This window comes from Strigops habroptila, chromosome 4 (genome assembly GCF_004027225.2).
Source record: "Strigops habroptila isolate Jane chromosome 4, bStrHab1.2.pri, whole genome shotgun sequence".
Lineage (NCBI taxonomy): Eukaryota > Metazoa > Chordata > Aves > Psittaciformes > Psittacidae > Strigops > Strigops habroptila.
The window spans coordinates 1,763,678-1,788,517 of NC_046358.1; the positions used below are offsets into that span (position 1 = coordinate 1,763,678).

A 24,840-nucleotide genomic window follows, 5' to 3' on the forward strand; every position below is an offset into this window, starting at 1 on the left:
CTGTGCTCTCTGTGTTCAATGAGTTTTGTAGAAGTAAGTAGCCAGATAGAGGTTCTCCCTCATTATATAGCTTGTCCGGGCAGGTAGAGAACTTCAGTATATGAAAAGCAGATCACAGGATGATGTGGTGAGGTCCAAGGTGTCCAACACAACAAAGAAAGCAGCAAAATGCCCAAATCTCTAAGAAGAGAGCTCACCTTTGAGAGATGGATGTTCCAGAGCCAGTGAGAAATGTCACTAAATAACTGCAGTGGACAATTCAGAACATGGGAAGTCCCCTTCTGGTAAAACCAGAGTCAGAACTTGAAGAGTAGAAAGAATTTTACTCATGAAGAGACCTAAGAAGAAGTTTTATTCATGAACAGACCTGTTAAACACTGACTGAGGTCACATACAGCAAAGGTAAGAAGTGGTAGGAAGCCTTCCCTTCCTTCCACATGGATAACACTCACTTCGTACAAGGTTCTAGATTGGAGGGACTGGCCCAATGGTGGTGTGGGCTTGAGGACAGAGCCTGCCTCAGGTCAGGCTTTGCTGTTGGCACTTGGATATGACCTAAGGCAGGAATCTGAGGCAGAAAGGGAGAACCTGGCAGCAAAGGCAACTCTGAACCAGTCCTTGGCCACGCTGCATTCCCTTTCACAGACTCAGAGAAGAAATGACATGCAGAAGAAAGGAAGCTGGCTGATGTCCTGTCCCAAGCCAAAGGAAAGCAAAGGCACAACAGGTATGAACTCAAGAGAACAAGCGAAAAAGAAACCAACAGGAACAGACAGCAAAGTGCTTGGAGACAGATGATGCTTTATAGGACTGCAAGTCCCTATGGCAAAGGGAGGAATTGCTCTCTCCTGGATTGTTATGAATTTCCATGTGTGTGCCCTTAAGCAGACGAAGTTTAGGCTACCAACATCCTCCCATGCCAAGGGTAACAGCTCTCAGGGAGGTGCTGGATGCAGATACAGTTGGGAGATGGGAAAGACAGAAGCACAGCAGAAGTGTAGCTGTTTGCAGAAGTCCTGCCACACATGGAACACGCTGCCCTCCACACAGCAGGGACCTCCTTCCTCAAGTACTTCTCCACTCTAACAACACCGAGTTCACAAACTAATAGGGCTTAGGTTTCAGGCTCTGTCCACCAGAGGTCTTACACCCATCCCTCTTAGCAGTGAAGGCCCTGGCTCTCAGAGCTGGAATATAAACCCTGAAGCACACAAACCCCAGGCTTGTCCCTGCCACATCTCACTCCAAGGGGCAGTGGCTCCTCCTTTGAAGGAACCAGGGCAGACACAGCCCACTCAGGAGCTGGCAAGAGGGAGAAGGACAGCAGTGGATGTGATACGCTATTTTACATATCTCTCACTTCACCCCTACCACCAGTATAAGCATTTGACTGGGGAGCAAGGAATTCCCAGCCCAAGTTGCACTACCTGGCTGCAATCTCTTCTGTCCCAGTCTCCCTGTAGGTGCCAGGAAAGTTTGCCTCCAGCAGGATGCACTCTGCCTGCGACACGGAGCATCAGCTCCTCCGCACAGCAGCACCATGAGAGGGAGCTTTGGCACTAGAGATGCAGCTCTTCCCTAAATCCCAGTTCAGCGCTGCACAGGCTCCAAGGAGAATGTGCAACGAGCCTGATTCAGCCAGTGCTTTCCAGTGCTTCAGAGCCAAATATTCCTTCAGAGCACCAGAGCAGCCTGTGCAAAAGTACTGTGGGATTTCCAACCTTCCCTTTCCTCACAGAGGCTGAAGAGGCACCAGGTTCACTGCAAGCAGGGAAGAACCTGGCATCTTCCCACTACAGCAACCTGCTCTAGTGGAAGGTGTCCCTGCCCATGGCAGGGGGTTGGAACTGGAGGAGCTTTAAGGTCCTTTCCGACCCAAACCATTCTATGATTTCACAGCTAAGAAACAACCATCCGTGTTAAATCTGTCTTGGTTATTACACTGAGCTTTCAGGTTCAGTGTGTTAAATATTCAACCCACTTCCCTTTTACTTTACTTCTGGAACTCATTACTTCTGTTGCTACAGAACCCTAATGAGAGAGCACTTATCCAACAAGAACCACAGTGTGGTTTGTGTTGGAAAGGACCTTAAAGCTCATCCAGCTCCAACCCCCTGCCACGGGCAGGGACACCTTCCACTAGAGCAGGTTGCTCCAAGCCCCTGTGTCCAACCTGGCCTTGAACACTGCCAGGGATGGGGCAGCCACAGCTTCTCTGGGCACCCTGTGCCAGCGCCTCAGCACCCTCACAGGGCAGAAAAATCTACTCACCCAACGCTATTCCAACTAGAAGGAGGATAGCAGAGATTGTCTATAAGCTTCCTAAAGTGCAGAGCAGCTCTGTGAGAGTCTGTTGGCAGCAGCAGAATGAAATAACAGCTCTCCACAGAAATCCAGCTTCAGTGGAGTGAATTTAAAGAGAAGGGATGATGAACATTGACAGCACGGAAGGATTGTCAGCAAAAGCCATCTCAGACTTCAGTTGTCTGAGCAGAAAGGAACAAATATGATGCTATAGATAGGAGGGAAGCAGAAGGAGCTTTTCAGCACACAGCAAAGCTGCTAGCTAGAGAGTTAGAGGTTATTTTAAATGTCTGCCAGTATTTCTGTGTAACATTTAATGAGTTATAAACCACTTTATCAGCAAATGACTGACCTATGTGGCTTAACATGCTCTGCAGGGGGTAGCTGCAACCATCATACCTAAAAACAATGGTAATCAAATGCTACTCTACCTTTCCTACAAAGCCAGAATCCTCCAAGGGAAGAGAATATCCCAGCGGTGGGCAGACATAAGGACAAAGTGAACCCAGTCCCAAGCATTGCTCCAGCCCAGCCAATTCCCAAGGGAAATACAGAAGGGCTCCTGTCAACCATGGAAATCATAGAATCCCAGCCTGGTTTGGGTTGGAAGGGACCTTAAAGCTCATCCAGTCCCAACCCCCTGCCACGGGCAGGGACACCTTCCACTAGAGCAGGTTGCTCCAAGCCCCTGTGTCCAACCTGGCCTTTGAACACAGGATTTGCCTCTCACCCTGCTAAGCTGTGGGATGAAGCTCAACATGCACCTAGTCAAGGGCCTCCCATGTTGCCCTTGAATGCTTCAAGGCTTCAGGATTACATTCCACTACAGTCTGTTGAGAGCATCATGAAGAAGGATGCAATGGCAAGTGCCAGGGAGAGAGTCAGCTGAGATTTGCCACACCAGGAGATCACGGAGGGACAGAGAACCCTGCTAGACTCCAGCAGAGCTGTGCTGGTGGAGCAGGTTTCACTTACTTCACTTTAAGGTGCACAAAGTCCACTCTCTGCTCTCCATGAACACCAAAAAGCTCTTGGAGGAGATTTTAAGGATGTGGCACGGAGCTGATGAACTGCTGCTGCTTAGCTGGGGTGTCAGGCACGATGAACAGCACTTCCAGCACTGCCTCCACGTGGGGTGGAACATTCCATTGAAGTATCATGGGAACATCTAAAGATTAGAAGGCACAAAGCTTAAGAGCAGGAACCAGAAGACAAGAGATTAAGAAGTCTGAAGATAACTTCACGTTTCCAAAGATGCTGCACATCAGAGAGGATTGAGGGCAGAGAAAGCAGCCAACCATGTGCAGTGCAAAGGAGGTAGCTACAGGCTTCATGTTTAACTCTCCAGATACACTCTTCCAGGAGGAAACAGGAGGTCAGCCTGTCCAAATGCTCTTAGAGCAAACGAGTGATGAGAATGAAGACACACAAAGCCATCTGAAGCAGAAATAATGCCAAGAACGTGGACTTGCTTGTGATTGGGAACAGGTCTGTTTGTCAAGAGAGAACAAAGGAAGCCAAGAATTACACATAATGTGATACCTTTTAACTAAAAAGGCTCTTTTGCACCTTTACTGCCTTGATCTATGGCAAGCCCAGGTCACAAGCATTAGGTGTTTCCAGGCTTTTCAGTAGAAGCCTAATAACCACAGAGGAGCACAAATAACGCAGCATGCCAGGCTGTTTCCTGCTGCAGCTGGTCAGGACAAGGTAAGTCCATTCCCTTGGGACACAGTTCCAATGGCACAGAGAAGGAAAGAGTCACACACAAGGATTTGTGTCTTCCAGGACATAGTGGATGTTTGCCCAAGCTCAGAAGTGACTTTCTAGTGCAATATTATAACCCATTAAACATCCTCAGGTCATCACTGAAACACCAGAGGGAGCTAATCCACCTTCCTCACTTGGAGGCATCTCCCCACCATCCTTGGTAGGGCACCAGTAGTTCCAACCTAGTCACAGAGATACCCATCTCCTTCCACCTCACTGCTAGGGCCAGAGATGATCCTTTCCTTAGTGTTCGTAAAGTGCTTTGCAGAGATAAAGCTCTGCCTAAGTGCTAAGTGATTACTACCCATCTTCTGCCAATGATTAAAGGCAGAGATTAACTCCTTTCCCCTACTCTCAGCAACATGTATAAGCAGTCTGCATCAGGAGGAAAGCCAGCCTGCTAGCCTCAGCCTCCCTATGCTACAACATCCCCTTTCCCCCTCAAAACCACTCCAGTTCATTATGTGCATTCCTGGACACCATCTTTATAGCGTGTGTTGGGTGTGTGAAGCAAGTCAGCCTTACCCTGTGCTCTGCAAGAGTGGGTGATGTGATGGCACTTACACAACTGCTCTAGGGGAGCTCCTGAACAAGCTCTCAGCAAGGGGAACAACACTGCTCTTTCCTGAAGGATCTACAAAGAGGAAAAGTAACTTCTTTTTGCTTTTAAAAGCATTTTACTTTTAGAAATTACTTGGAATTCAAAGGGGTTTCTTCCCTCTAGTTCAAGACAGTAGAGAAAAGGTCACCTTTGGAACTTAAAACCCCAGGGACAGTATTTTACTGCCCATTTAACAAAGCCCCTGTGCTTCTGAAGGCCCTGTAATGTGTAAGGAGCAGGAACACAGCATCCCAGGCTAAAGTGTGGGACTTGGACACAAAGTCCAGTTCACTTCCATGCACCTGAGGTTATAACCTCAGTGTGCACTGATGGAAATAAAGTGCTCCAGTCCTGACTTGATGGCATTTGATGCCACTCGTGCTCTGTTTGTGTGGTGCTCAGCACAGAACAGCCCTGACTCATGGCTGGGGCTTCCAGAGACTACTCGGTGATCACAGCTAAAGGCTGTGGGATAACAGGATAGGGATAACAGAAGCCCAGAGGCTTGCTATGAGCCTGGGAAGCACAGCATCCTCCCACAGTGGAAAGATCACAGTAAGGAAGGGAAAAGAGGGCCATAAATACCTCTGTGATTACAAGGAAGCTAAAATGGGAATTTCTCTTCCAGTGAGGGAGGACAGATCTCCAGCGAGATTGATTGGTAACTGCAGAGCTTGGATATGAAGGTTTTGTGTCAATGAAAGGCCTTTTACAGGTCACAGTATGTTTAAACTCTCTCAATAGGTAGTTTCTCTCCTGCTCCCATCAGTGGCAAGTGCCTGCCTGGAAAGGTCTTGGAGGCTCCTCCAGGCCCTGAGGTTCTGCACAGCAGTGCTCAGGGAGTTCTCCTGGTGCCTTGGTCAAGCTTTGCAGTGTGGTGGTGTGCAATGGAGAGGCAGCCAAGGGAGGGTGGCTGAGGGATGCACAATGCTTCCCCCCAGGCTCTGAGCCACTTGAAAAGCAGAGGACTTGCAATCATACCTGCCCATCCTCTCTCCCCTTGGATCCCAGAGGGAACAAGCACAGGAAGGAGAGAATGAACATGCTTTTTGCTGAGGGAAAGCCTCCCTATTTGCTTAATAAATACCTTCCAAGAAGCTTAGCAGCTCTGTAAACATACAAGAGATTTCAATACTTAGTAAAAGTCCATCTTTTCCCTGAACTCCCAATGACAGAGGCTGGCACTGATCTGTGATTATGGCATATGGGTGGTGTGAGGACCCAGCAGAGGCTCCCAGGCTCCACAGGGGCCTGGCACATAACACTGGGTGTTGAGAAGCCTGTTGTTGTTCGGAGTTGATCCATCCATGCAGCTCTGAGATGAGGATCCTGTCAGTCCTGCAGGAATGTGGCCAGCTCAGAGTGGTCCAGGGAGCTGAGAAGTGATGGTGGTGACATCCAGGAGAACTCTTTCTGGCACAGAGGGATGTGGCAGAGGACTTGGGCTCTTCAAGAACAGTGTCCTTCCCTCTCAGCAGCAGCCTGGTGGTCACTGAACACAGAAGGACTCAGGGGAGAGAAAGCACAGTGCCAGCCCTGTTCTTGCTCTGCCTGGCCAGGGAGAGGAGACTGCGTGTGGGGAGAATACAGCCCCAATGGCTTTAAAACAGGAGAGTGTCCTACAAAAGCAATCCCTATGGAAGTGGGATGGATTGGATCTTGGGCCAGATCCAACCTGGTAGTGCAATAGTGCCCAAGTCTCAATCCATTCATTTCCAAACCCTCTGACATAGTACCAAAGGGGGGAATCTGGTCTGACCCCCTCACTTCTATCCAATCCTTGAGCTTCAGAGAATCCACCCCTTCACTCCAGAGGATTCCGTGAAGCAGGATATGTCACTCCCAATCTCAGCAGGTGCCCTGGGGCAAGGAATCTGCCTCAGAAATGCAAAGAGACAGGCTGAGGTAGGGAACTTGCATCTACCTTTAGGGACTCAAACCCTGCAGCAGGCCCTGTGAGGCAATGCTGCTTCTCCCAACCCATCCTCTATAGACACCAACGTGCCATCACTGTGTCACCCCCAGAAGGAACATCTCCAGCTGTCTCCTCTGATCTGAACTGCCCCATGACCACCTCCTCCTCCAAGTACTATCCCAGCACTCAGCCTATGGGATCAGCTCTCAGAGCTGCACCCCTTTTACCCTGCAACTAGAGGGCTGAAATCATGAGGTCGTCCTGCTTGGCAGGGCTGGTTACATGCCCAGAGGGGGTAGAAGTCCGGATTTTCTCAGTGGCCAGGCACTCCTGGCTGCTCACACCTGTAGGAGTGATGTCCATGAGTTCTCCAGATGAACTAAGGGGGAAAGAAGGGGACACAGAGATGCCCGACGAAGGATCTGTTGAGCCTGCAAACAACCTCGGGGGCTTAGGGACTAAGTTGGGTTCATATTGTGCCCTCAACAGGATCTCTTGATCACTGACAGATTTGGGCATCTCTGCAAAGTCACTGGAGCTGTCTGACACCATCATGCAGTAGATGTCCTGGAAGGAGCTGCTTTTGCTATCCAAATTAAAGAGGCTGTCTATGAACTCAGCAAATTCCAACACTTGGGGACTGGGAACATCAGTGAGACGTCCATTCTGGAGAGACAGCTCCTCACGAGGGGGTAAGGAAACACGGTCCCCCTCACTGCTGGCTCCCTCCTCACTGCAGCGTCGCTGTGGGGTAGTGCCACCACTGTTGAGCACGTTGTCAGGGGGCTGAGTCTCTTGGGAGTGCTTGGAGAGGCTGTCAGCAGCCAGCAGCTCTGTCCGGGAGCTGAGGGAAGGGTTTTCCTCAGGGATAACAGGGTCTATATAAAAGCAGTGTGTCTCATCCTTCTCCATGACAGCATGGAGGCTGGGAGAGCCCCGGATGCTCCGGAAACCAGAGGAGCGCCTGGAATCAAAGCTGTAGAGGGATTCATTGTCTGAGAGGCTCTCCATGGTGGCAAGAGGGGCACGGCGGTCCTGCAGCTCCACAGACAGACGTTCCTTTGTGTCCAGGAGAAGCAGCTCCACGGGGTCTTTCTGCACAGGGGAAAGTGGCTTTGTCTCATAAAAGCCCTCCAAGCTGATCTCAGAATGGGATTTGCTCCTGCAATGAGAAACAGACAATGTGAGGTTGCATCACATCATAGAACCAACCATACGTTGCCACAACAGCCAGAGGAACCAGGTCTTGGGCACAGAGGTTCTGGTACACACTGGTTGCTCTAACCAGAGCCCTCCACAACTGCAAGAAACCTCTTATCTCTCCATCCTCCCACTTGAAAGTATTAGGTAGAGTTTCTCAGGTTCTTGCCCTTCTCCCTTGTCTTCTGGCTAAATGTCTTCCCACTCAAGCACCATTTTCACTTAGGACCATGGTTCTGTTCCCAGTGAAACTTGCAGTGCTCCCAACTGAAGTTTCCACACATGCAAACCCCTCTCTCTGTATTAGAAAGGATTGGGACAAGAGAGGTTGAAGGACCAGCCTACAGTTAACCTACTATAATTCTCTTTCTTACACTCTGGAACCATTCCAGTCTCATGCCTTCCCCTCCTGCTCCATGCTGGCAACCCCTACCTTGCTACCACCAATGCCAGGAGGCTGTTAGAGCATTGCCCATGCCCAATTCAGCTCCCATTTCAGGTGGCAGACTTTAAAACAGGTTAAAAAGCAACTTACTTAGCTTAAGACAAGTGAAGATCTTGGAAAAGATTTCAGTTACACTAAGACTTGAAAGGATCAGGCAGGCTCCTCCAGAAAGACACCATGTCAAAGACACAGGGAAGAAGCTCCCCACACCAGGCACACATAAAGCCTGGGATGAGCTGCAGCCAAAGCAACAGCCCTAAAGACAAGAACTTAAGGAAATATCATAGAATCACAGGATAGTTTGGGATGAAGGGAGCTTAAAGCTCCTCCAGCTCCAACCCCTGCCACGGGCAGGGACACCTTCCACTAGAGCAGGTTGCTCCAAGCCCCTGTGTCCAACCTGGCCTTGAACACTGCCAGGGATGGGGCAGCCACAGCTTCTCTGGGCACCCTGTGCCAGCGCCTCAGCACCCTCACAGGGAAGGAATTCTTTCTGGGAAAAGGAAGGAATACCTGGGAAAAGAGCCTGAGCTTGGCAGAGGATTGCTGTCAAAAGGACTTGAAGTATAGAGAAAGGCTTGTAAGTTAGGCCAATATTTGATCTCTTTAACTTGAATAGTGATCTAAGAACAGGTTTCCAGAACCCCAGAAGAGGGCGTGTGACACAGTAAACTGGCTCTAACCTTGGATCAAACACAAGCAGCCTACAACCATTTCCACTCTAGCACCTCCCTTCAGCCTCTCTGCCCTCTCCCTGTCCCTCTTCCCTTTCATATCCTAGAATTCCCCCTCTGTTTTCACTCACCTCAAAGGGAAGCAGCTCCTTGGGTGTGCACAGAAACCACTGCTTCCTCTCCCTGCTGTGTGACCTACTTCATCTCAGGCTTATTGTAGCCTTCACAATGTGGCTGATCCCTGCTCCTGCTGTTTCATCTCAGCTGCAGTTCTGCTTCTAAGTTCTCCTTCACTGTCTCTGACCATTCACTCTCTCTGGGACAAGAACCTCACTCATTTTCATATTATTTGCTGTCTTTTGTTTCTTCTAAGCTTAAACTTCACTCCTGTTATCTCAAGGGTACTCAGCACAGACCATCTCACCCTGCCTCTTCCCACCCACACAGCTTCTTGTTGGGTCTCTACCTGCAATCTCCACAGAAGTGCTTCCCTTGCAAAGAAATAATCTTCTCCCACCCACAATGTTGTCTTTGTTTCCACTCACGACCACCATTTGCTATCTGTGACTACAAACCATCTTCCTTCTCATATCTCCCCTGTTTTGTCTGCAAATTTGGCCTGTGTAATGCAATTCCATGATGGAAATTGTGTGTTCCAACATTGAAAGAAGACTTTGCCCACATTTTTATACTTATTTTCTTTGCTTCTTGCAAGTCCGAGGTCCTGCAATGCCTCAAATGTCATCTGAAAGTCTGCAAGGAGTCTCTTTGCCATTGGCTCCTAGAGGAAAGCTGTTTACATACACCACCAAGAACAAGCTCTTCCCCCTATCACTCCATTATGTACCTTCTAGACGTTCCTCCATCTCTTGTCCTTTGCCAGGACAAGAATGGAAAAGGAGAAAAGGAAGTTTCTTCCATCCCCTCACACTTCCAGGTTCTCCTCACCTTGCAGCACACAAAGGATTTCCCCCCTCCCAACATGACACAGGACATACTGAAGCTAAGTAAAAGCCCCCCAGAAGGCAGCCCTTGGATCCACCCTTCCCACAAACATCAATCACAACATCCCAAGAGAAAGAGGACCCACAAACAGCCAACAACCATTCCAAGAAACCAAAGAGATCTTTACTTAGTACTGCTGTTCCTCCTGTCCGCTGTTATGGCTCCAGTTCCGATCTGCACTGAGGGGCCACTGGGCAAGGGCTGACTCTGGAAGATCAGTTCTGGGGTGAGATCCACTTCTGTAGGACTCACCATCACTTTGGCTGCAGAAAGTAAAGCTGTTTTCCCCTTATTGTAATTCTCCAGGACCTATTTAAGGGAAGCAGAGGAACAGTTAGTGCTTTACTGGAGACTGTTCTCAGCTCAGGGCTTTCAAAGAGCTGGATTTGCTTCTATTTTGTACCAGGGCCTTCTGCAAGCACAGGGTGAGGTCTTGAGAACAAGGGTTAGATCAATACATTCTAATACACCCTATCTTGTCAGAGTGCTCTGCTGGGAATCCAGTGCTGGGGAAGTGCCTTCTGATCAGCAGGGCAGAGGAGACCTGGCTGAACCTCCATGGTAGAGCTGCATGGCTGGGAACTGTAGAGCCTGGGGACAGAGACCCACTCTACAACCATCATACATAAGCCCAGTCACCCCTCAGATTAACAAAGGAGCTGCAGCATGGAAAACTTGTGTCACAGCCTGAACTTCACCTGAACTACAGCCTGTAATGGGCAGGTGTTGAGAGAAGGAACCAAATGCCACCAAACCTCTTCTTATAACATTAAGGGGGCCTAGAGGAAACCTGGAGAGGGGCTTTGGACAAGGGCCTGTAGGGACAGGCCAAGGGGAATGGCTTTAACCTGCCAGAGGGGAGATTGAGATGAGCTCTGAGGCAGAAGCTCTTCCCTGTGAGGGTGCTGAGGCGCTGGCACAGGGTGCCCAGAGAAGCTGTGGCTGCCCCATCCCTGGCAGTGTTCAAGGCCAGGTTGGACACAGGGGCTTGGAGCAACCTGCTCTAGTGGAAGGTGTCCCTGCCCGTGGCAGGGGGTTGGAGCTGGAGGAGCTTTAAGCTCCTTTCCAACACAAACCAGGCTGGGATTCTATCATTATATTTGGAAAGAGGACCTATTCCAGGACTCTGGGTATTGGAATGGAGATATATTCCACTTCCAGACCTCATTACATTCAACTTTAGTGGCCTGTGTGTAACTGGCCCAGAGCACAGTCTTATTTCCTCCTCCTCTCCAAAGTAAATGGTCTTGTGTATTTAAACAGCCAGGATTCCTGGGCAAGGACACTATCCTGTGTAAAGACCCATGCCAAGGCACTCATTTTATTAACTAACTGCCCCTTGACCTGAGGCCCTCAGTGCCATGGGTTAGTGGTGGCCTTGGCAGTGCTGGGGAACAGTTGGACTTGATGAGCTTAAAGGTCTTTTCCAACCTGGTTGAGTCCATGATCCTAATTCTCTGCATTACCTTGTTGAGCCCTTCCATGACCACGTATGGGAGGTGTTCGTGCAACATCGCCGGCGAGATGATCACTTCATTGAATGCCTTATTGTCACCCCAGATTGCAAAGTAAGTGGGATCCTCTTGCTCACAGCAACTGGAAAAGGAGTTGGGATCCAAAGAGAAGGGAAAGCAGAGAGCAGGGGATGAAAGAACAAGCCAGTATTTTGGCATGCAAAAGGAACAGCAGGTTGCAGAGACAGAAAAGCAACAGGAGGGGAAACAGAGGGAGAAGATATTAAAGTACACATGGTACTGCCATTGCTCCAAAACTCTGGCCTAGCCAACAGTGACATGACCATCTTTCAAGGCCAGGTTGGACGGGGCTTGGAGCAACCTGCTCTAGTGGAAGGTGTCCCTGCTCATGGCAGGGGGTTGGAACTGGAGGAGCTTTAAGTTCCTTTCCAACCCAAACCATTCTATGATCTTTTTATTCTGACAGCACAGACACAATCACTATAAGACAGTGTGTGCAGGTAGAAAAATCACCTTCATAGATGGGTTTCTGTTTTGGGGAGTCTTTTCCTAAGGGCAGTTTTCACCCCCACCATGGTCTGGTTGTGCTGCTCTGCAGATACTCACCAGCACTGCTCTGCAGGGTGATTGTGCACCACGTGGATGATGCGGCCTGGTGGGTACAGGGGTGTGCTTGCAGACAGAGCAATAGTCAGGTCACTGGGGTGGGTCCAGAGGCGGTTACTTGTGACTGAGTTTTCTTCTGTCTCTTCAGGGAGCTCTGTCTTGGGGATGCACTTTGTGGCACCCACAATGATGCGCCACTGTCCAACAACAAGAGAAAGGAGGGAGAGTGTTGAGATGAGAAAAGCAACACAGAAAAGCAGAGTCATCTCAAGAGACTACTGGGAGGTTTAATCTGAATACCTGATACCAGAAAAAACAGGTCTTATACCCAATTGCTTAAATAATAGAGCTAGAGAGAATCCTGCCTGGAAGGGCTGTTTCTTCCTTTCCCCATTTTAGAAGTGGCAACATCTCAGCCTTCCAGTACCTAAAGGGGGCTCCAGGAAACCTGGAGAGGGGCTTTGGACAAGGGCCTGGAGGGACAGGCCAAGGGGAATGGCTTTAACCTGCCAGAGGGGAGATTGAGATGAGCTCTGAGGCAGAAGCTCTTCCCTGTGAGGGTGCTGAGGCGCTGGCACAGACTTTTCCCAGAGAAGCTGTGGCTGCCCCATCCCTGGCAGTGTTCAAGGCCAGGTTGGACACAGGGGCTTGGAGCAACCTGCTCTAGTGGAAGGTGTCCCTGCTCGTGGCAGGGGGTGGAACTGGAGCAGCTTTAAGGTCTCTTCCATGATTCTATGATTCCTTCTTTTTGCTGGAGGATTTTGTAGTTAAGGATCTAGAGCAAGCACCAACTTGTCCCCAACTGATAACTTGGTATCTTCCAGGCTAAACAAGGTAGATGAAATCTGAATGTTTAATGTACAAACATAAGCAAAAGATTATACAACATAGACAAAACAATCTGTTTAGGCCTTTATGCACTAAAAGAAATCCTAAACCCCCCAAAATTCACCTAAACCCCAAAAGCCAAAACACAAACCCCATAGAACAATAACAAGAAAATGTAATGTCAGTTTTCTCCCTCTACAGGTCATTTCTATAATATTTTACCCTTAGTAATCTTAATGCTTTATGTTTTTTCCACCTCAGTGTAATGGTAAAGAAGCCTGGGGAGGAACAACTTCCCACGTATCCTATCTCCAAAACATGAACAGACCGCTTATCCTAGAACAGCACCAGCAGTGTCTACACACAGACAACTGTTGTACTTCCTAGCCTGTTACCATTTGTTACTGGCCAAGAACAGCTACAGTTGGAACACAGACTTCAAAACAGGCTCGGAGGAGAAAATATCCTGCTCAGTGTAGACCTGTGATGGTGAACTTGTGATGTGTGAGGCAGAGTCATCAGGGAGCCTGCAAATGGAGCACAGCCCTTTGCCCTGACCCTTCTAGCTGCCTTCAAGCTCTCATCATTACTCCTCTGGTCAGGTAAGTAGTGGTCACAGTGGGCTTTTGGAGAAGAGAAGGCTCAGGGGGGACCTTCTCGCTCTCTGCAACTGCCTGACAGGAGGATGGAGCCAGGAGGGGGCTGGGCTCTGCTCCCAAGGAACAAGGGATGGGACAAGAGGAAGCGGCCTCAAGCTGCCCCAGGGCAGGTTTAGATGGAGCTGAGGAACAATTCCTTCCCCAGAGGGTGCTCAGGCATTGGAACAGGCTGCCCAGGGCAGGGCTGGAGTCACCGTCCCTGCAAGTGTTCACACCCCGTGTAGCCGAGGCCTCAGTGCCATGGGTTAGTGGTGGCCTTGGCAGGGCTGGGGAAGGGTTGGACTGGATGAGCTTAAAGGTCTTTTCCAACCTGGTTGATTCTAATGGTTGTATGACTGAAGGGCAGAAGCAGTCTGCCGTATTGCTGTGTGACACTAAGAGTTCACCATCATTGCTCAGAGACTCACTTCAGGTGTTTGTTAATCTTTACTCTTACCTTTGGTTTGTTACTTCTTTGAAGAACATCCAGCAGCTGCCGGCGAAATCCCTCCAGCTGAGAGAGTCCAATTCTGGAAAAGAGGAAGATATGTCAGGGAACAGGAAGGTAGGAACACACAGCACAGAACAACACGAAACCGCTACAAAAGCTACTACAAGAATACAACAACACAGATCATTTCAGAGGAGGGTTGTGGCATCAGCCAGGACAAGTAACCAGGGTTAAGAGGCTGCAGGAAACCATCATGACAAGAAACAAGTAGGAAACAGAGTGAGATCAATGAACACAGGTATGAGAGAGGTCAATGAACAGATAAGGAAGATGATGCAATCACAGAAACAAGTGAGCAAGGACAAGTATAGGATGACACAGAACAGGTAAGTGAAGGTGTCACAGAGTTATGTGGCACCAGTAATAGATTATAGGATAGAAAAGACTTTGTCATTCAGGTTACCCAAAGGCATGTTCAATATTGTGTAGTACTTTTCCTCCACTGAATTCTATATGTGTACAGACAAATGTCACCATTTATCCAAGGTCACAGAGCAGGGGCAGAAGAAAAAGGAAAACCCAGTTGTCTGGCTCCTAATCCAATGCCCCATTCAGCAGAACATGTCCCAGGAGGAGAGGTGAGAGATGCCAAGACACAAGAAATGAGGGAGCTGATTCAGAGAGGTGAGGTGATATGGAATAAGTATTCAGGGACAAACAGTACAAAATGAGATGACAGGACATTTAGTTCAGGGCAGAGTATAAAGAAGTCCAAGATAACACAGGCAAGATGGCATTGACATGTCAGATACTGCAATTAGAGGCAGGATATTCACCCTTTTCTTTCACAGGCAGCTGAGAGATGGGGAGGGATATGCCTACAGAAAGGTGTGTGAAACACCAATATAGGTGTCCAGGTGAAAGATGCAACAATACAGGAAGACAAGGAAGAAGTAACAAGGACAGATAAATAAGGAAAGTGGAGACAGATATGATCGAGGTGTTTCTGATAGGAGGTGACTTTGGTATAGAACAGATACTCATCAAGACATTGAGACACTTCTCCACTTGCCTGGGCACTAGATCTTTGCCAAGCACGACTGCAGTCACAAACTCTTTTGAATACTCCATGGCATCCTCACTGGAAGAGAAACAGGACCAAGAAGAAGCAAACAGTGTTTCACTAGCAGCAAACTAACTGCACTTCATCCCCAAATTTGACACTGGTGTCAGACTCGTTACCAAACAGTGAACCAGGGTCATAAAAACCACAGCCCAAGATGCCCAAGGCTTTAAGGACTTCCACCTTGATAGAGAAAAGCCTGATCATTCACATCCCATGCCCCAGGCAACATTACTCTGCATATGGCTCTGAATATACTTGGAAAAGTACTTTAACTCGATGCTTCATAGTCATTTTTAAGTTTGGGAATGGCCAGGACAGCAGAAAGGAAGAAGATATCCCATCCTCCTGAGATTACTTTACAAAGATGCTGTAGAACTAAGATGGCCATTTTCTGTAGCAACCTGAGTACCAAGACAAGACAGAATTAAGGCTTCCACTCTATGAGCTGGTTCTGCAATCAGCTGCCTTCTTAGAGATATTCCAAACCAGTTTCCAGAGGCAGAGGCTGCATCATTAACCTAGAGATGATCCTGGGCATGACACACAGCACAACAGAAGTGTGGCAGTTAAAGGCACCTCTGAATCAGTTGAGGTAACACAGCACAGCTTGGCCTGAGGGATCTCAGAGTGGAAGCTCTGAGCAAAAAGCTATCAAATCCTCATAAAACATCATACAGAGCAACTCCTCTGTAGCTGATGAGCAGGGATAACTTATCACAACAAGGCCAGTATCCAGATTCATTAGCAGGATGGTGTAAAACTCTTTATCTGCTCCTGGAACATGAGGAACTATCATAAGAAGCTTCCGATAATCCATATCTGCTTTTAAGTGCCCCCATGAGGTTTGTCACAAGTAGAAAGACTTTATCTCACCTCACAGCAACCAAGTGGGATGGTTTGGTTTGGCTGCCACATAAATAACATGACCAACAGGTCTGGTGTTTGTGTGTCCCAATCTACAGTGGGAGGAATTCACCACACTTCTCTTTAAAGATGTCCAGGGCTGCTACCCTACATCCCCCCTATAGCCAAGGGAGAGAAACAGGCACCCAAGAAGCACAACCCTCCTGACCTATTCTAGGCACCTACTTTAGAATGACAGAAATCACCCTCAAGAACTGCCAAGTTCTTTGTCAGCTGCAAAAGAAGTCCAAATAACTACATCAACTAGTGCAGACACCTACATTTGGTCAAGTATCTCCCTTATTGTACATCTATTCACAGCAGATGGGGAGAGGAAGCACTGGCACTGTGCAGAGAATAAGGAAATCTGAGCAACCTGCTCTAGTGGAAGGTGTCCCTGCCCATGGCAGGGGGTTGGAACTGGATGAGCTTTAAGGTCCCTTCCAACCCAAACCATTCTATGAGCCTATGAAATTGCACCTTGTCCACTCAGTGAGCATTTTCGATTAGTCAGGGTGAAATGAGAGCTATAGCCACAAACAACTAAGTCATAAATCAGGATATTTGGGAGAGTGGCCATCTGCAATCATAACCTAAACTCTAACACAGAGCAAAGGCTGCCCAAGAGCTTTCAGCCTCTCCATTTTCCTGCATGTTTCTCAGGGCAGAGACTTGTCTTTTACTGCTCCTCAGAGCATCACAAACAGGATCTGACCCAGCTATAACTATAACCCGCCCTCCTCTCACCAGTCCATCCCAACACCTACCTCAGCAGCCCACCTGGGGGAGAATAGGCAAAGCACTTGAGTGATGGGTACTGTGGACGCAAGAGGAAGGACAGGATGGCAGCTGTGCCAGCCCCTAGGGAATGACCAACCACAATCAGGCCATAGTGCTTCGTTCCTCTCCCCTGGAAACAAAAGCCACAAAGCAAGAAATTGAGCTCAGAGTCAAAGGCAAGTCCACAACCCCCAAAATCTGTCCCTTTTCCCCTGCTGTGAGTCTTTCCTGTACATGAATACTCCAGACTCCAGCTCCTCCACAAACAGGAACTACTGAGGGTATGTTAGATATGAAATGGAAGCAGAGTTCTGATTTGCACTGTCTAGTTGAAGTCACAGTGGTATAGTTGTGCCCTGTAGTGTTGCTGGAGGGATGCTAGAATTCATTCTCTTGTTATTCTCTCTACATCTCTATCAGGCAGTGTTTGACCTGCTAGGTCTTCCCTAAAACAGAAAAGGTAGGATGAAAAAGGGAATATACACAAGTTATTTAGGATTTGATATGAGCCTTCTGATAATATCTGAGTCCAGGCTCACACATTGAGGTCTCCCAGGTTCTAGAAATGACTTGCTCTCAGTAATGCCAGCACTGAAAACCAGGAATCCAAGTAGCAGTTTGACCACAGTCTTCTGAGATGCTCTTAACAGCAGGATACTGCTCAAGTAATAAAGAGACAAAAGTATTTCTTAATGTTTTGGACTGTTCTTGTTATCCAGCACCTGTGGCTACACTTGGACTTCTGCATTAGATGACAAAGCACACATAGAACATAAGACCAGGTCACAAGAAAGATCTATCTTTGTGTCATTTTCCTTCTCAAGGCCACCTCCAAGCAGCCATCCTGCCTGGTACAGTCAGTGAGGTGAATGCTGGGGGAGATTTAAGACTTTATACACCTCACTTCTACTTTTTTCCCTGAATATCTATTGCTGGCAACTGTGGAACTGCTGGTTTATTGTTAAGAAACAGTGCACTGGGCTAGATGTACCTTTGGTAGCACATGGGATGGCATTTATGTTCTGGCCACAGCACTTTGTCAGGTATCGAGCACAGTTCAGCTTCAGACAGCTCTTAATTTTCCACACAGAAGAGGGTTGCTCCATATTAATCAAACTCTCTCCATCTTTGCAGGTCAGGTCCAGCTCATTACACTATTTTTCCTCAGTTAGAGGTTGGCCCCTCATACATAAAGCCAGCTTCAAACAGGAAAGAATGTGATTGGGCTTGTTCAGCCTGGAGAAGAGAAGGCTCCTGAAGGGGAGACCTTAGAGCAGCTCCAGTGCCTAAAGGGGCTCCAGGAAACCTGGAGAGGGGCTTTGGACAAGGGCCTGGAGGGACAGGACAAGGGGAATGGCTTTAACCTGCCAGAGGGGAGACTGAGATGAGCTCTGAGGCAGAAGCTCTTCCCTGTGAGGGTGCTGAGGCGCTGGCACAGGGTGCCCAGAGAAGCTGTGGCTGCCCCATCCCTGGCAGTGTTCAAGGCCAGGTTGGACACAGGGGCTTGGAGCAACCTGCTCTAGTGGAAGGTGTCCCTGCCCGTGGCAGGGGGTTGGAGCTGGAGGAGCTTTAAGGCCCCTTTCAACACAAACCAGGCTGGGATTCTATGATTCTGACTCAAGTTTAGGGGAACCATTGAGGCTTTTAACCCTCTCTTCATTCTTCCTTCAGCTACTGCTATGTTCCCCATGGGCACTGCTCAGACCAAGCACTTTTTGGGCATGGGAAGAGGACAGCTGTCTGACAGCAGGGAATCAGGCAGTTCAGAAGTTCCCTTCCAAAGAGGGCAACACTTTGCTATTACTGACATATAAGCTAAGGTAAGCTGCTTCCTAACACCTCTCTTGGGTCCTCTGATAGCTCTCTATCCCAAGAAATGTGCACACAGAGGCAGTCAGCATGGCATCCCATTGCTGTCTCCAAAGAGAATCTCCATAGAAATGGGATTTTAGTTCCTGTCGATTTGGTTTTAGTGTTCCCTGTCCTGTATTGCCACCAAATGGGATTTCCTGCCTTAGCTTTGCTTGAGAAAAACAAAAACCATCAGCAGGAGCTTTGCAGTGTTGGTGGTATCACAATAAAAAGCCTTGGGGGAATAATGAACCAGTTCCCTGTGTGGCAATCCAGAGGGATGGAAAGATTTGGGAAATTAGTACAACATTTAGGGACACTGAGGTTTCCCTAAAACCAGTGTTTTAGGGAAATCACTTCTTCTGTATAGCCCACAAGGATAAGAGAAAACTAATACTCACTAAGTCTCTTCCAAAAGCTTGAGAAAGCACCATCTCTTGCTCCAATTTCTTCTTGATGTACTCAGCAGATAGCACCATTCCCTGAGGAAACATGAAGACAGAACAGGATGTAAATGGTCACATATCAGCTCCCAATCTGAACATTTAGCAGACACTACACTGCCCCGAAGGCTGGATAAGCTCCAGAGTGCCACACAGCATGTGTCAGGCTTGAGGAAGAAGACTGAATCCACTCCACAGTTAGGAATAGACTTCATTAGGCAGATGTCCTCCCTCACTGATTACCAGAGCCGCAGACTGCTTGGAAGTCATGACAGTTCTTAAACCAACATAATACTCAAAGGCTGAGTCCTGGGCTTATGGTGCAAAGAAATGAAACAACCACCACAGAACAACCCACTTCTTAAACACAAGGTTGTGTTTAAGTAACTAAATGTTAGTTACAGCTATGGGTTTTGATGCAAAATAGCTCAGACACCTCTGCAAGAAACCTGGAGAGGGGCTTTGGACAAGGGCCTGTAGGGACAGGCCAAGGGGAATGGCTTTAACCTGCCAGAGGGGAGATTGAGATGAGCTCTGAGGCAGAAGCTCTTCCCTGTGAGGGTGCTGAGGCGCTGGCACAGGGTGCCCAGAGAAGCTGTGGCTGCCCCATCCCTGGCAGTGTTCAAGGCCAGGTTGGACACAGGGGCTTGGAGCAACCTGCTCTAGTGGAAGGTGTCCCTGCCCGGGGCAGGGGGTTGGAACTGGAGGAGCTTTAAGCTCCCTTCATCCCAAACCATTCCATGGTTCTATGATTCTCACATATGATTAAAGGGGTTTTATTTGCGAGAGGTTAAGAACTGCTGGAAGATATGAAACAAGCCAATAGTCTGGTTCTAAACATTTATCCTCTCTGCTGATGGCTGCAGCTGAGGAGCGTTTCTCCCTTTGTGTAATAATTACAAATGCAGTTGATCTGTTACAAACAAGCAACTACAATTCAGTTTGTTGCATAAATAGAATCCCTGAGTGGTTTGGGATGAAAGGAGCTTAAAGCTGCTCCAGTTCCAACTCCCCCTGCCACAGGGGCAGGGACACCTTCCACTAGAGCAGGTTGCTCCAAGCCCCTGTGTCCAACCTGGCCTTGAACACTGCCAGGGATGGGGCAGCCACAGCTTCTCTGGGCACCCTGTGCCAGCGCCTCAGCACCCTCACAGGGAAGAGCTTCTGCCTCAGAGCTCATCTCAATCTCCCCTCTGGCAGGTTGAAGCCATTGGTTACGCCTTTACTACAGTTTAATTCAGTGCTAGGCAAGCCTGAAGTACAAGGGCTGAAAACCAGTGATATAGTCCAGGGTGAACATGGGTTAATAGAAATGATCTGCTTAAATATGGTGACAGATCTCAAATAATTCACATTGCCTGGGTTGGTGAGAACCCAGGAAGATCATCTCCTTTGATGTCTTCCATTACACCCCTACCTGAAAACAGCTGAAATAGAAAGGGCATGTTATTGAGCACTGTTTAATCTCTGTGACATAGAATCATAGAACGGTTTGAGTTGGAAAGGACCTTAAGATCATCCAGTTCCAACCCCCTGCCATGGGCATAAAATTGATGCCCCTCTCAAAAAGCAAAGCAATGTGGAATATTCAAAGCCCTCAATATCAAACACATCATCAAGCCCAGTGTGAGTGCTGGAGAGAAAGAGCAGAGCATGGTGATTGTGCTGAGCCTGTAAATGGGACACCTGTAACACCACCAGCACCATCAAAAGCAGATGCCACGACATTCCACGCCTGTGTTCCCGTCTCTCTGCAGCAGAGGAGTCTCCAGTTCCTTCTCTAATGAGAAGTGAATGACAAAACTACTTATATAAATTTCTAACATGAATTTGGGATGCTATTTTTGAATTGCATGACCTAAATCTGCGGTGATATTAATAATGGGCTGTTAGTCAGGCTGATAGCGATAGGTTTGATGATGATATTCTAATATAGACAGTGATTTTAATAGTATGGAATGAGTCTTTCATCACTGCAGAGTTAAATGTAGACTAGCCATTAAAATGGACTCTGTTTCCTAAGTTTTCAAGGAATACAACTATCTGGGCTTCATTATCAAAGCTCATGTGTAAATAACCACAGTGAAGATGGAGGGAAAGGGAGATGGTCTGTATTGGTTTGCAGTTTGAAGGCATGAAACTGCTCAGTGATATTTGAATTGGGGGTGAAAACCCATAAAGGGGGTCTATTGGGTAGAATAAAGAGCTTGAATGGAAAGTTCTTGCTGTTACTGAGTGTTCTGTGGAAGTGGGAAGAGCTGTCATCATGGCTGAGCTTCCTTCTGGCAGCTTCTTGTCATCCCAGCTGGCTCAGCACCACAAATCAACCTCTATAACATCATCATTTTAGTAGTTTTGTTCTATATAAGTTCACCAGAATTAAGTGTTCATTGATGTCCTTGCCTTATGATTATTTTAAAATTAATTTTTTTACCAAATCAATGGGTTTTATTTAAATATTGTGAAGCTGGCTTGGTTTTTGTGGTTAATTCCCCTCCAAATTGTAAAAATCCATCTTTTTTCTGGCATGCTAAGCCCCAAATATTAGTTACAGCTATGGGTTTTGATGCAAAATAGCTCAGAGACCTCTGCAAGAAACCTGGAGAGGTGCTTTGGACAAGGCCTGTAGGGACAGGCCAAGGGGAATGGCTTTAACCTGCCAGAGGGGAGATTGAGATGAGCTCTGAGGCAGAAGCTCTTCCCTGTGAGGGTGCTGAGGCGCTGGCACAGGGTGCCCAGAGAAGCTGTGGCTGCCCCATCCCTGGCAGTGTTCAAGGCCAGGTTGGACACAGGGGCTTGGAGCAACCTGCTCTAATGGAAGGTGTCCCTGCCTGGGGCAGGGGGTTGGAACTGGAGGAGCTTTAAGATCCCTTCAATCCAAACCATTCCACGATTCTATGATATATATGCAAACTGTGGCATTCAGATCAACCCAAGCAGTGAAACACTTTGAGCTGGGGTAGCAGTGGAATGATAAGGTGGCTCATGTGAACACCAAGAGGTTTAACTTGTGGGATGTCTGATCGACACCACATGAAGCCCAGCACCAGGAGAGCTCTGCAGGTGCAGCTAAGAGGCCTGTTGGATGTGCAGGACAGAACCAGCAAGAACAAGAACAGATATCAAACAACTTACAGGAAGTTCCCGAATGGCCAAGTCCTTTGCTCCAAATTAAGTGTATTTGCAAAGCACTTCATTTATTTGTATATTCAAGTCGACTTCTGGACATTAAAAATGCATTAGGATGGAGGATTTAAATTCTATTATCTCCATTAGTTTCCCCTCAGGAATCAGCAGTACATTATAGTCTGAAGATTCATACTGATAATAATTTAAGATAAAACTTATAGTTCTGTACTAGCACCAGTCAAAACAGAAATAACATAAAGGCCGAACAAAATCTCAATACAGAACCAAGGGAATGAGCTGATAATGTTTTGTGTAAGTCACTGGCACATGAACGTTTTCACATGGAGATCAAAAGTAAAACCAACTTCTGCAAGGATCCATTAGGAGCTTTTCTGTACATTAAAACCAGAACAACCTCCCCTCGCTGCCCTTTCGTTTCCTTTCACCTTCCTTAGCATGAGCTGTTGATCCCACTGATGTGCAAAGTCATTTTGAGCTAAATGAATTAGCACAAAACGAAGCAACATCATCATCAACAGCAAACACAACACTCCAGCAATGTTAAATACATAATAAAGATTCCCATAGGTAAATAGCAGTTACGTGACAAAATACTACCTCTTTTATCTGCTTCCATAACACGCCCTGTGTAATTGCTGGGTTGATTTCCTCATTCATTTCCTCACAGGTGCTTGTAGCCCAGAACCCCCCCGTGTGCTGGGCTGATCCCCAGAGCGTGAGCAGCAGCTCAGGGAGGGGATCCTGCCCCTCTGCTGTGCTCTGGGGAGACCCCCCCTGCAGTCCTGATCCAGCTCTGGGGCAACAGCACAAGAGGGACGTGGAGCTGCTGGAGCGAGGCCAGAGGAGGCCCCGGAGCTGCTGCGAGGGCTGGAGCAGCTCTGCTCTGGAGCCAGGCTGAGAGAGCTGGGCTGGGGCAGCCTGGAGAAGAGAAGGCTCCTGAAGGGGAGACCTTAGAGCAGCTCCAGTGCCTAAAGGGGCTCCAGGAAACCTGGAGAGGGGCTTTGGACAAGGGCCTGTAGGGACAGGCCAAGGGGAATGGCTTTAACCTGCCAGAGGGGAGATTGAGATGAGCTCTGAGGCAGAAGCTCTTCCCTGTGAGGGTGCTGAGGCGCTGGCACAGGGTGCCCAGAGAAGCTGGGGCTGCCCCATCCCTGGCAGTGTTCAAGGCCAGGTTGGACACAGGGGCTTGGAGCAACCTGCTCTAGTGGAAGGTGTCCCTGCCCATGGCAAGGGGTGGAACTGGATGAGCTTTAAGCTCCCCTCCAATCCAAACCACTCTGATTCTATGAAACAAAAGAAATGCCCATTAGCCAAATGGGAGGTACACAACACTGTTTTCAAGACAACCTACTCTGGGAGACTTGGAGACTGCAGAGTCCAAGCAAGACTTTTTTAGGTGAACACTTCTTTACCAGACCCATACCCAGCTGAGCACTTGAGCAGGTAGTTTTCTATCAGCTACTACCCTCTACTTCCCAAAGCAGAGCATCAGAGCACAGAGAAAAGGTTCAGCTTCCAGGTAGGACATCATGAAGGAAGCGAGAGCTCCCGCCTCCCTGTTCCCATGGAGTTACAACCTCAATGTCCTGCCCTGAAGGGACTCAAGGAGATGATCAGCAGCATCTCATCTCCTTGAGCAGCAGCAGCATTTCCAGCAACCTCCACATTCCCTCCAACACACACAACCTCCAGTTTGGATTTTTCCTTCCCAATCTGGTCCTGCATCTTGAGAAGCTGCCAAATCTCTGATAATCTTAAAACTCAGTGTGCATGTCACTATTTTACTGGACTGGGGTAAAGATCAGCTTTAGAATCAATGGATTTAATCAGCCCAGACCTGATCACTAACACACACCCACAGCATCAGTCTCATTACACAGGTACTAGTCTTGCCAGTTCCCTTGGATGAGGTTCAGTGCCCATCTCCTTGCCAGAGAATTCTAAACACATCCTCAGGGTTTGATTGCAAGTTCTGAAAAGGTCATTGGAAGAAGAAGTCATCTCAACGAATCCAATAATTCTGTTCTAGTTCTCCACAGACATCTTTTACTGCTTGGTTTTCACTAATTGTACGGGGAGGTTTAATTACACACATAGTGATTTTAACAGTTACAACTAAGGATTTTGTATTAACAGCTCCAAACCATTTCACTGCAATCATGTAACTCCCTTAGAAGTATCTCAAGCAATTCAGAACACTTGTTTTCTCCAGCCAAAACATGAGCACTAAGTGTGGGGTTTGGGGTTGGGTTGGTTATTTTGAGGGGATTGGGTTGGGTTTTTGTTTCTTTGGGGGTTTTGGGGAGTTGGGTTTTTGTTTTGGGGTTTCTTTTCTTTTACACACCTTGTGTCCCAGCCATGTACCATGGTGACCCTCAACTGGAAGGCGCTCTGCATCCCCAGTTAGGTCTGTCAAGGCATCCTGGAAGAAAAGCCATTGTTGTCCTTCAGGTAAATCAAGCACCAAGCATGAGTCAGGAAGGTCTGAGACCCTTCTGAAAGTTTGCCAAAGTAGCCAAGGGGATGTGAGGCACTTACTTTTGGAGACAGAGTTCCTCGGATGCTAATGACCACCTTCTTCTTATCATGGTCCACAGCCACATAGAAAGGTGTTTCATAAACCTGGAAAAGACCCAGGACTAACAATGAGGTGAGATATTCCTGTTTAGTTATTC

General features: G+C 48.0%; 1 protein-coding gene across 3 annotated transcripts in view; it reads right to left on the bottom strand.

Annotated features, from left to right (window-relative positions):
- Window positions 1–548: 548 nt before the first annotated feature.
- The window catches only part of DAGLA (diacylglycerol lipase alpha), a 77,225-nt gene continuing 52,933 nt past the window's right edge, over window positions 549–24,840 (bottom strand). For all 3 annotated transcript variants that reach the window (XM_030483591.1, XM_030483593.1, XM_030483592.1), the window contains 10 exons: window positions 24,704–24,787; window positions 24,510–24,587; window positions 18,974–19,054; window positions 16,709–16,851; window positions 14,985–15,053; window positions 13,919–13,991; window positions 11,996–12,192; window positions 11,381–11,510; window positions 10,042–10,223; window positions 549–7,752 (listed from right to left, as the gene is read on the bottom strand). In XM_030483591.1, coding sequence (XP_030339451.1) covers window positions 6,825–7,752; window positions 10,042–10,223; window positions 11,381–11,510; window positions 11,996–12,192; window positions 13,919–13,991; window positions 14,985–15,053; window positions 16,709–16,851; window positions 18,974–19,054; window positions 24,510–24,587; window positions 24,704–24,787 — 1,965 coding nt within the window. In that variant the 3' untranslated portion in view covers window positions 549–6,824. The remainder of the gene's footprint in view (window positions 7,753–10,041; window positions 10,224–11,380; window positions 11,511–11,995; window positions 12,193–13,918; window positions 13,992–14,984; window positions 15,054–16,708; window positions 16,852–18,973; window positions 19,055–24,509; window positions 24,588–24,703; window positions 24,788–24,840) is intronic.